This window comes from Rhipicephalus microplus, chromosome 8 (assembly GCF_043290135.1).
Source record: "Rhipicephalus microplus isolate Deutch F79 chromosome 8, USDA_Rmic, whole genome shotgun sequence".
Classification (NCBI taxonomy): Eukaryota; Metazoa; Arthropoda; class Arachnida; order Ixodida; family Ixodidae; genus Rhipicephalus; species Rhipicephalus microplus.
In genome coordinates this window covers 121,914,779-121,926,815 of record NC_134707.1, presented here as the reverse complement: position 1 = coordinate 121,926,815, position 12,037 = coordinate 121,914,779, and the positions used below count along the sequence as shown (strand labels likewise).

The window sequence follows — 12,037 nt, the reverse complement described above, 5'->3', positions numbered from 1 at the left end:
TCGGTTCATACTGACTTCAGGACCGGTACTACGCCATTTCGATCCTTCTGCTTAAACGGAAATTCACACAGATGCCATTGGAATCGGCCTTGGTGCAGTGCTCGTTCAGCGCCATGACAATGCTGAACACGTGGTCGCTTACGCGAGTCGTTCGTTGAGCAAGGCAGAACGAAATTACACAGTCACAGAACAGGAGTGCCTCGCCGTCGTTTTCGCCGTGTACAAGTTTCGCCCATACATCTACGGCCGTCGCTTCTCGGTAATCACCGACCATCATTCTCTATGCTGGTTGGTAGGCCTCTGAGACCCATCTGGACGACTGGCGCGATGGGCTTTGCGCTTACAGGAGTTCGACTTCACAGTACGCTACAAGAGCGGTAACCGGCACGCAGACGCCGACTGCCTATCGCGCCTTCCTCTACCGACGACTGAGTGCGACGCTGACAACTTCAACCAGTATATCAGCGCTATTGCCTCTGAGTTCCCTGATCTCGCGACTTTCCGGACAGCCCAACAAGAGGACCGCTCCTTAGATTCTCTGTTCGCCTCCGCAAATGAACACGCAAACCCAAGCTCTTTTGTGGTTCATGACGGCGTCCTTTACAAGAAGAATTACTCCGGACAAGGCGTCCGTCTGCTTCTAGTTGTTCCACGCACTTTACGGGTTCACGTCTTTCGGTCCTTACACGACGACGCAACCTGCGGCCACATGGGCTTCGCCAGATCGCTTCAACGAATCCAGCAAAGGTTCTATTTGCCCAAGATGCGACACGACACGTAAAAATACGTTGCTGGATGTGAACAATGCCAACGACACAAACGTCCCACGGCTACGCCACTAGGACTTCTCCATCCTGTTCCACCTTCTAACTCTCCCTTCGAGACTGTTGGTGTCGATCTGCTCGGTCCATTTCCACGATCGAGCAGTAACAATCGATGGGTCGTCGTCTGTGTTGACCACCTAACGCGCTACGCAGAAACTGCTGCAATACCTGCTGCAACGGCCATGCACGTGTCGTAGTTTATGCTTCGCTGTATAATTCTCCGCCATGGTCCTTCACGCGTTGTCATTAGCGACCACTAACGTCCGTTCGTTGCCGACGTCGTTGAAGAGATCCTGCGTCTGTCTGCCTGCCATTTCCGCCATGCCACACCATATCACCCGCAGACCAATGGTCTCGTAGAGCGCACGAACCGGACTCTCACGAACATGCTGTCTATTTATGTCGATTCTAAGCACAAAAACTGGGACGAAGTGCTACCTTACATCACGTACGCGTACAATACCGCGAAGCATGAGACTACAGGTTACTCTCCATTTTACCTGCTGTACGCTCGCTCCCCACGATTTTGTCTCGACACTATACTACCTTTTACACTAGACGTGGAAACCTTGATAGCCGAGACGCTCTGCCGCGCAGAAGAAGCCCGTCGCATCGCACGCCTCCGAACCTTGGCAACCCAGCAGCGTTCAAAGAAACGTTACGACGCCTGCCATCGCTCCGTATTTTATAGTAAGGGCGATCTTGTGTGGTTATGGACACCAGTCCGCAAACGTGGTTTGTGCCAGTAGTTCTTGGCCCACTATTCCGGTCCATTCGTCATTCTTGACCACCTCAGCGACGTCACGTACGTAATCTCGAGTGTCACAAGCAATGGTCACCGCTCTAGCTAAACACAGCTGACACACGTTGCCCGCCTTAAGCCGTGCCACCATCAACCATATGAGTGACTCGCCCAGAAGGCATCATCTGCGAACCGGGAAGTGAAACGCGCTAGCGAAGATTCGACGAAGACGAGGAAGAGACTCGACTGGCTACACTAAATCAGGGATACACCAAATCAGGGATTACAAGTTGATATGGAATGGACGTCGTTGAGGGCAGGGAAGCTAGCAGCAAGATAAAATTTAGGAAGCGATTGAGATAAATGGGGGAGGATCGTTGGGCTAGGAAGGTTTGCAGCTACTTATACATGAAGAATGTCAATACAACATGGAGGAAGCGAACCAGAAAGCTGGCGGGTAAATACTAAGAAAACAGCCGGGGGCCATACCAAAAAAAATTATTGATTAAGAAGAAGGTGAAGCGAGCCGAGACCTATATGTGGAGAATGGGCATGACTAAGCCCGCACTAGAGATCTATCAAATTTTTAAGCAGGAAATCGCCAAGGAAAGGATCTATGATAATACTTGGAATAGTTCTTTACTGTTTGAGGCGGGGACGGTAGTTTTGCGAACCAAGACATCTCGGGCCAAATACGAAGGGTTAGACATGGTATGCAGTGCGTGTGGAGAGGAGGAGGAAACTGCCGAACACTTAATAATGTTCTGTAAAGGGCTTCACCCTATAGTTCAGGTTGATGGCGCAGAGTTTTTCAAAGCACGGGGGTTTAGGGACAGCGAGGGCAAAATAAACTTTAAGCAGGTAGAATGAACTAGAAGGAGGTAATCTGATTGGTGGCTAAAGTCAAGGCACGAGTGAAAATTAAACCCTTCACTGTAAAGTACCAGTCCTCCAGCTCACTGTTTAAAGTGGAAAAAAAAAGATAAATCTACTTTTTGGTTCACTTAATATTACGGCTTGGTGGCATTATCCACCGCCTGATCTGAAGAGTACAGACGTATCAATCCATCCATCCATCCAGAAACGGCGTCCTGGCAAAGTTCCAAAATAAACGGGAAAAAGACATACATTTTGAAAAAGCTAATTGTCAAAATGACTCTGGAAGCGATACAGCAGAGACCTATTAAACATTCCGGGGAAACTTTACTATCGCATTGTGTCTTCCCAGGACATTCGAAAATCGTTCATTTAATATATATGGGGCTTATTGTAAACGCACTGGGCAGCCACGCAGTTTGTAGCGCAACCTTGTAATTTTAACGATTGTAAAGGTATGAGGCCAAGTGTAGAACATAGATTTTTCTCAAATGATTGTTTTCTGGTTTTGGTTATAATAAATTCTCAATTTGTTGCCCATCATTTTGCTGCATAACGCTTCCGTATACGAAGTTTCTTTCAAAAGATGCAAGCTAAAATTAGTAATCAATAATCTTCGCCTCTAAGAGATGCATGCGATAGCCACATCCTGTTCTTTGTGAGTACATGAACTACTTGGTTCATACTTGTATTGCAGGGTTTTACTCGTGAAGAATAAATTTCAGTATACTAAAATGTAATCCATAAGGTTAAAAGTAGACTTAGCCTGTGAAGCTCTCGCATATGACTCTGTTTTGTGTGAGGGTGCTTTGAATCATGGGTAATTCTGCGCGTGTAATGTTTTCGAAATTTCTAAGCAGCCTCTACGTACAGTAACGTGTGTGCCTTATGTAATGGGTGGCCGGCTTTAAAGCACAGAGTCGATATGATAATCATCTGTTCTGACGCCCGATGACAATGTAGGCTTGTGCAACACAGTAATACTCTAGTATAGCACGCTGTAATGTCAAAGATGTATGCTGGACGTGGGGCTTATAAAGCATAAATGTTTTTTTCACTGCATTTACAAGCACAGGAAGTTCCTTTCACTGAAATTCCAAGCGTACACGTGGCCGTATTGTAGGACACTTGCTTGCCACCCAAACTGCAAGGTTCGATTTTCGCTCGGACGAACCCGAAAATTTTCCATATTTATTTTATCTGCATATTCCTTGATTTTTGGTGCTTAACAGGATGATGATTTTTCGCTCTCAACCAATGAAGCCATCACTTACGCCGCTATTTCTGTCTGCGAAGTAAGCTGTTTAACGCTATCGCGTTGAAATCTTAGATCACCCGTCACCTACGAAATGAAATCGAAAAATGCCATTTTTCCGTGCTTCACAAAATTAGCTTGATGTGTATTATTATTATGTCACAAGCACAACCATTGAATCAAACCTGTATTCGCAAAAACTTATTGATATTGTTACGTAAATTGAGACGGGACGTCACTATTTGGCAGTGTGTTTACACCAATGAACTCGGAGTGCAGCACACAGAGCGAACGAACCAGTCCTCTTCGTCGTCTTCTGATCACTGAATGGTTCACCCTTCATGCAATAGCTACGTAGCATTACCCACCTCCCCCCGGTTGTAAAAGCACCGACTCTGTGCACTGTAGACGTGTTCTTCAGAAGGAGGGCGGTATAGTTTCAACCTACTGACGTGGACTCCATCACTGGGGTGTTTGCAGACAGGTTACTTCTGGAGACTGGAATGACCTCATAGGTAATGTCCGTTACCCGTCGTAGGATACGGTAAAGTCCTTTGTACGGAGATAGCAACTTCTCTGACAATCCAGCACGACGAACTGGGTATCGCTCCCGGCTGCGGCGGCTGCATTTCCGATGGAGGCGGAAATGTTGTAGGCCCGTGTGCTCAGATTTGGGTGCACGTTAAAGAACCCCAGGTGGTCGAAATTTCTGGAGCCCTCCACTACGGCGTCTCTCATAATCATATAGTGGTTTTGGGACGTTAAACCCCACAAATCATCAGAACTTGGTATCAGAGAAGAACTAGAGAACCAGGTGAGAAGTCAACGTCGACATGCTTGCTGTCGTAGAGATCCTTCTGGGTTGCTTGTGAAGCCAACAATCTAGAGCGGGCAATCTGACGTGCGTGGTTGGCACGAGCGATAGCATCACGTGCGTATTCGCTCGGTGGAGGTGTAGTAGTCGATAGTAGGGTGTCCATCCAGTGGTAAAGTCGGATTACGGCCATATAGAGCATATAAAATGGTGAATAACCGGCTGTATCATGACGAGATGAATTATAGGCGTGAGGTAGCGCTAGATCCCAGTCATGGCGGTCAGATGAGACATACATCGACAGCTTGTCCATGAGGGTTTGATTTAGGCGTTCGGTAAGGCCATTTGTTTGGGGATGGTAGGAAGTGGTCAGTTTGTGTTGCGTTGAGGAAGAGCGCAAAAGGTCGTCGAGTACACGTGACAAAAATGCGCGTCAACGATCGGTGAGCAATTGCCGAGGAGAGTTATGATGTAGAATTACATCGCGGAGAAAAAAGTCCGTGACGTCAGTAACAGTGCTGGTGAAGAGCGCTCTGGTGATGGCAAACCTGGTCGCATGGTCTATAGCAACAGCGACCCACTTGTTCCCAGAGTTTGATTCAAGGAACGGTCCGAGGAGGTCTACACCAACACGGAAGAAAGGTTCGGTAGGGATGGAAATCAGGTGAAGGAGTCCAGCAGGGGGTGCGGTAGGTCGTTTTCGACGTTGGCATTATCGCACGAGGCCACGTAGCGTCGAACCGACCGTGCGAGACCACGCCAAAAGAAGCGGCGCCGGACGTGGTCGTACGTGCGAGATGCGCCCACGTGGCCGGCAGTTGGTTTGTCATGAAGCTCATGTAAGACCGCTGAACGGAGATGGTTAGGCACAACTAGCAGTAGCTCAGGGTCATCTGGCTGGACGCTACGACGGTACAGCGTGCCATTTAGGAGAACGAACATGTGGAGTGACACGTCGTTAGGCTCAGATTCCAGACGGGCAATGAGTGACCGCAAGAAAGGATTGCGGCGCTGTTCGTCACCAATCTGACGAAACCTAGACGTGGACATGACGCTGGGGCCAGGCTCACCGACCAATTAATCTAGTTGGTCAACAGGGTTGAGGGACAAGCAATCGGCGTCCGGATGGAGGCGTCCAGTCTTATAGGCAATGAGTAGGAGTACTCCTGAAGACGCAACGCCTGACGACCAAGTCGTCCAGAAGGGTCCTTCAGTGAAGAAAGCCAACAGAGGGCATGATTATCTGTGACGACAAGGGACGGGTGGCCATACAAGTAAGGGCGAAATTTCAAAACTGCCCGAACAAGGGCAAGGTATTCTCGTGTTGTTCTAGAGTAGTTACACTCCGACTTCGAAAGGAGACGACTTGCGTATGCAATTACACGATCAGTGCCCCGCTGAGTTTGGGCCAAAACTGCGCTGATGCCCTGACCACTAGCGTCCGTCCACACTTCTGTAGGAGCATTTGTGTCGAAATGTGCAAGTATCGGTGGTGTCATTAGAGCGGTGTTTAGTCGAGAGAAAGCGTTAGCTTGAAGAGGACTCCAACAAAACGGGACGTCGCGTTTGAGAAGGTCTGTGAGTGGGCGTGCGAGTGCCACAAAGTCTTTTACGAACCAGCGAAAGGAAGAGCATAGCCCACGAAACTGCGAACATCATGCATAGAGCGCTGAATGGGAAAGTTCGTTACTGCGCGTACTTTAGCCAGGCCTGGACATACACCAGAAGCGTCAACAAGGTGGCCCAACACAGTAATTTGACGAAGACCGAAGCGGCACTTCGAGAAATTCAGCTGGAGACCGGCATGTCGGAATGTTGATAGAATGGTCGAAAGGCGTTCAAGGTGTGTGGAGAAGGTGGGTGAGAAGATAATCACATCATCTAAGAACACAAGCACGTCGTCAATTTAAATCTAGAAGCAGCGTGCCCATCATTCTCTCGAAGGTTGCTGGGGCGTTGCAGAGACCAAACGGCATGACCTTGAATTGGTAACGGCCGTCGGGGGTAACAAATGCAGTTTTCTCATTATCTATTTCGTCTTCAGCAATTTGCCACTAGCTAGATTGCAGGTCGAGAGATGAAAAAAGAGTGGCGCCATGAAGACAGTCAAGTGCGTCGTCAATACGTGGAAGAGGATACACGTTTTTCTTGGTTATTTTGTTGAGGTGCAGATAATCAATACAGAAATGCCAGGAGCCGTCTTTCTTCTTTACCAAGACCACTGGGGAGGCCCAAGGGCTTGACGATGGTTTGATGATGTCTTTCGATAGCATGTTGTCCAGTTCCTTCTGAATCACTGCTCATTCGGATGTGGACACGCGGTATAGCCGACGGTAAATGGGCGCGAGTCACCAGTGTTGATTCGGTGCTTGACAATACTAGTCTGGTCCAAGGAACGATCACAGATATCAAAAATGTCACCGTGAGAGGCCACAACACTGCAGAGAGCGTCGGCCGGATCAGGCAAAGGTCGGGTCCAATAATATTTCAAAAGATGGTCTCGGCAGAAGTGAGTAACCGTGAGACTTCGGCTTGGTCCGGAACAGATACAGCGACAACGTTTATGTCATCATCTCTTATGGCAGCGAGTTGAGCAATCGACATCTGGTAGGGCAACGCTTCAGGAATGAGGCCGAAATTTAGGAGCGGAAGAAACGCACAGTTGTCCACTATGGTGGCGATGGTATGCGGCACTGTAACACCGCGCGTCAGTCGTGCGTCTCTTATCGGCGTAATCTTATCGGGAACTGGAGGGGTCGATGACAGACAGACGTATGTCACAGCTCGAGGCGGCAAGGGAACAAAAGTGGTTGGACCCAAGCGGCTGACGGGCTTTTCACAGGCATCAGAGAGCAGGGGAAGGTCGAGGCTGAGCGTACCAGAAGAACAGTCAATTAAAGCCGAGTGTGCAGAGAAGAAATCAAGGCCTAGTATGAGGTCATGGGGGCGACGATCTATAACGGCAAAAAGACTACGGAGTGACGACCAGCAATGTTGACACGAGCAGTACACATTCCGACGACTTCTACAGCGTCGCCATCGACAGCACGTATGGCTTGAGTCATAGAGGGTGTCATGATCTCCTGCAAACGGTGGCGTAAATGTGCGCTCATAATATATAGGTGGGCGCTTGTGTCAACAAGGGCAGTAACAGGAACATTGCCGACTTTCACTTCAATAAGACTATGGTGTGTGGGCAGCTTCATTAGAGAGTTTCCGGGCGTCGTTGGTATCGCAGCTTCACCTCCATAAGCTGCAATATCTAGTTTTCCTGCTGCGATCGTCCAGAAAGTCCAGAAAAGCTCGGTGAGGAAAAGTGCCGAGGCGGCGGAGAGCGGGATTGGCGGCGTAGCGGTGACGGGGAGCGGGAGTGGCAGTGACCGGAAGAAGGGGCGTCAGTGGGCAGAGGCTCGTGAGGAGGCGGCGAGTAAAAGTTGGACGGTGTAGCGGCTGAACGTCCAGAAGTGGTAGGGCGCATATAAGTAGGGTACCTCTGACGTGTTGGTTTGGACCAGCGGCGACGGCAATAACGAGAAATATGTCCAGGTTGATGACAGGAAAAGCAGATTGGCTGGTCGTCAGCGGTTCGCCATTGCGTAGGGTTCCGGAAGGGCAATGATGGAGGAGATCGGCGAGCGTTACCTGAGGGGTATGGGCGTACATCAGGGTGAGTCACGGGACACGCTGATGGAAGACCGAGATTTGTGAACTCCTGCCTTACCACAGCTTGAATTAAGGTTAACGATGGGTGTGATGGGTCAGTGGCTTGAGTTGTACAAACAGGCTGTTGAATGGGAGCTGCTCAGACAGCTTCAAGCTCCCGACTAACAATTCGGGTAACGTGGTCATAGGTGGGTGGTCGGCGAGCGGCTTCACACGATGAAGTTGCGGCCGTGTTGGACAGTCGTGTGAATCTCTGCGTGATACGGCGGCTCCCGGCGTGTTCAAACCGCCGACACGCTTTGATGATTTCGTCGATGGTGGTGACGTTAGTGTATACAAGCAGTTTGAAGGCATCGTCGGTGATGCCTTTAAGCACAATCGATATCTTCTCAGGCTCGGGCATGTATTCGTGAACCTGGCGGCAAAGGGCGAAGAAGTCGTGAATATATGTGACGTAAGATTTGGAAGACGTCTGTGCCCAAGTAGCCAACTGATTTCGCGTAGTTATCTATCGTGCAGCGGTGTTCCCAAAAAGGACACAAATCTTCTCTTTGAAATTGTCCCAGCTGGTAATGTCGGCTTCGTGCGTCTCGAACCACACCGCGGAGGGCTATCAAGGTAAAAAAGCACGTTGGCAAGCATGAATGTTTGGTACCACCTATAGCTGGCACTGATCCGTTCATGCACGTTGAGCCACTTGTCAACGTCAAGGCCATCCTGTCCGAAAAAAACGCCAGGATCACGACCAGGAGGTAGGACAACGTAAGTAGGAGTCAAAGAAGAGGCGGGTGGTGAAGACGATGTACCTTGAACCTGTGACATGGTAGGACCCGTGATCATGCGGCCGCTGCGGAGCTTCGTGATGGGTACAGGGAAGGACCAGCATCTAAACCACTAATATTTTACGTAAAATGAGACGGGACGTGACCATTTGGCAGTGTATTTACACCGATACAATCGGAGCGCAGCACACAGAGCGAGCAAACCAGTCCTCTTCGTCGCTCCGTCGCGGTGGTCTAGTGGCTAAGGTACTCGGCTGCTGACCCGCAGGTAGCGGGTTCAAATCCCGGCTGCGGCGGCTGCATTTCCGATTGAGGCGGAAATGTTGTAGGCCCGTGTACTCAGATTTTGGTGCACGTTGAAGAATCCCAGGTGGTCAAAACTTCCGGAGCCCTCCACTATGGCGTCTCTCATAATCATATGGTGGTTTCGGGACGTTAAACCCCACAAATATAATCTAATCAGTCCTTTTCGTCGTCTTCTGATCACAGAATGGTTCACCCTTCACGCGATAGCTACGTAGCAATATGAATATTTGCTATTCCCCTAATCGATCACAGAGTGTAATTCGTGAACTTCTTCACCTTTGCTATGCCGAAAGAGTTGATTTTTTTGTTTTTTATGTCTGTTTATGTGCATCCTCTCCTGCTTGTTCTACTGTCTGCAGCATTGAACTAAATAAAATATTCAGTTGCTTATTTAACATTCACGTGCGTTGCGAACAGATAATATTGCCCTAAAAACATCGTCAGCACATCATTTTCAATCATAAAATTAAGCTTCTCACTGGGTGAACGCATGAAGTGGTACAAGCGTTGTTTGAGCTCGAGCCCACGTATGTGAACCTGTGTGCCATGAAGTTTGCAATGTTTGTCATTTCAGTACTGGAAACAGAAGCGCATATTATATTTTTAATCAAACTTGGATGAAGCCTGGTCCCTGAACTGAAAAAGTGTGATACAAAGGCGTTCGTATGAGAGGACAAAAACGCTAACACACCCTTCTATTTATCTAGGCGGACGAGGGTCACCAATCCTACCCAAAATGTTTAGACAGTCGTTATTGGTTAAGGGGAAAACTATGATCACGAACATTTTTAAACACGGTAGTCTTTCTTACGGTACTTTAACGCAAAAATTTTGGCCTGTCTGCCTGTACATTCGTCTGTTTGTCCGCCGAAACGATACCACGAACAGCCAAAATGTAACCGCGTTTGCAGCGCCTACCAATATTGCTCAAGTTTCAGCATTCATGCTTGTGTGAGTGTCAGTTAAAAAGCAATTATTGCGCATATCTGAGGAACGATGACAAGACGTCAATATTCTGTATGTGTGTCTGTGTACTAGAGAAGGCATACATAAGTAATTCTAAGGACCATGCGTTTATCACGCTGTGCTGACAATGCAACACTTGCACAAAAAAGCAACTATTTCCAACGCTTTGCTAAGATGCCACGGGGGTGGCACTTGCCCGTCGCTCTGCGTTCTACACCTTATCACCTCCGAGATTGGCGCGCACGCCTTCCTTCGTTTCTGAAGATAACTGCCAGATAACGCTCGTGTCTCACGTGCCTCGACGCACTCGTTCGCCATCGCTGCACGGATCGAAACACTCAAACGCAGTGTTTCCAGAATACAATTCACCAATTTTGTCGCGCAGAACATTAAAAAGAAATTTGTTCACTGTTTCCAGACTCAAAACTATCGTCTTTCAATGGCATTTGCAGTTAAACATGCAGATACGGGCCAATTTTTACAGTGGTAGCATTCCAGGAAATCATGGCTCCAGTTTGTATTTCCTAAAGTCATAGTACAATGGCTGGCCATTTCGGGATGTAGGCAACGTTTTATTTTCGTTTTCAGTTTTTTTTCATATATTTTGAAGCATGTTGTCCTTTAGACACTAAAATGAAGGCGGGAGAGGGGGCTTATGTCAAGCTTCACCCCTACCCTCCCGTGCACTGCCAGTGAACGCTGTGTTGCCTACGCTGTGACCACAAGCGCAGCCCACGGATTGTAAAGGCACTTTACGATCCAAATATTGTACATAAAGCAATTCGATCGACTGGTCGCGCCGTAATAGTGAAACAGGAGTTTGAATTGCATCGGTGTAAGTGCAAGGTAAGCGCAGCTGGACATTACTTACCACCATACGACTCGCTTTCTAAAACGCAGAAATCAGTGATCAGAAATAGAACAAAAATTTTCGTGAAAAGAATAATGGAAGAAAACTTGTCTGTTAAACGACAATGACAAGTAGGTATTTCTTGAGAGAAGGTGTTGCCCGTCATCGCGCTGCCCTTTGCTTGCTATCTGGTGAGATCAGTTGGTAGAGCGACCGCCCTGAAAGTTGCTAGTACAGGGTTAGATTTTCAGGCTCGGACGAACTTCTTTCAACAAACAAGCTTTGCTTTATGAGAAATGTATGTGTATAATTCGACCACTTGGTCTTACGACAAGTGATTGTCGAGTATTTTTTTGAACATTTTGCCACATTGTGGTATCCCGCGGTACTCAATAGCCCTTCACATCGCCAACCGAAAAGAAAACAATAATTCCATTTTATATTAAGCCAATCTTCTTCTATCGTGATCACAGGTTTGTCCAAGCGTCGCCGGACAAGATTGGGAATCAGTGGACAGCACGTTTTACCAGTACAAATCGCTTATCAATGCAAAACTTAAACGAACGTTTACCTTCGACATCGACGTCACGATAAAAGCTAAAGTAAGTTGAATTCCACGCATTTTACAAGCTCTGACAGATAGTATTCCAGAAGAACTCGCCAACTGATCCAGGGTGAAAACAACTAGATCATCGTTCTGACCACCATAGGTTGGGGAAAAAATTAAAAAGTCCCTCAGCAAATAAAGAGAGGGCTCACTAAACCACAGATGTAACGAAAATATGCCAAATAAGACCAGATATGACTCACTCGGACCCAAATTCACTAAACTCTTTCTCGATACGAGTCACTTCGACTCAAACTCACCTTCAAATCACTCAGCTGAAATAACTCACACTCACTCACGTCCTGACCTGAATATAAGCGAACCTGAGTGAGTAAACTCATGAGTCTGTTGT

The 12,037-nt window shown here is 47.9% G+C and overlaps 1 protein-coding gene across 1 annotated transcript in view; it reads left to right on the top strand.

Annotated features, from left to right (window-relative positions):
• The window catches only part of LOC142768366 (uncharacterized), a 57,726-nt gene that overhangs the window by 36,807 nt on the left and 8,882 nt on the right, over positions 1 to 12,037 (top strand). Inside the window, exon 7 of the mRNA XM_075870336.1 lies at positions 11,552 to 11,680. Within this exon, the coding sequence (XP_075726451.1) occupies positions 11,552 to 11,680 (129 nt within the window). The remainder of the gene's footprint in view (positions 1 to 11,551; positions 11,681 to 12,037) is intronic.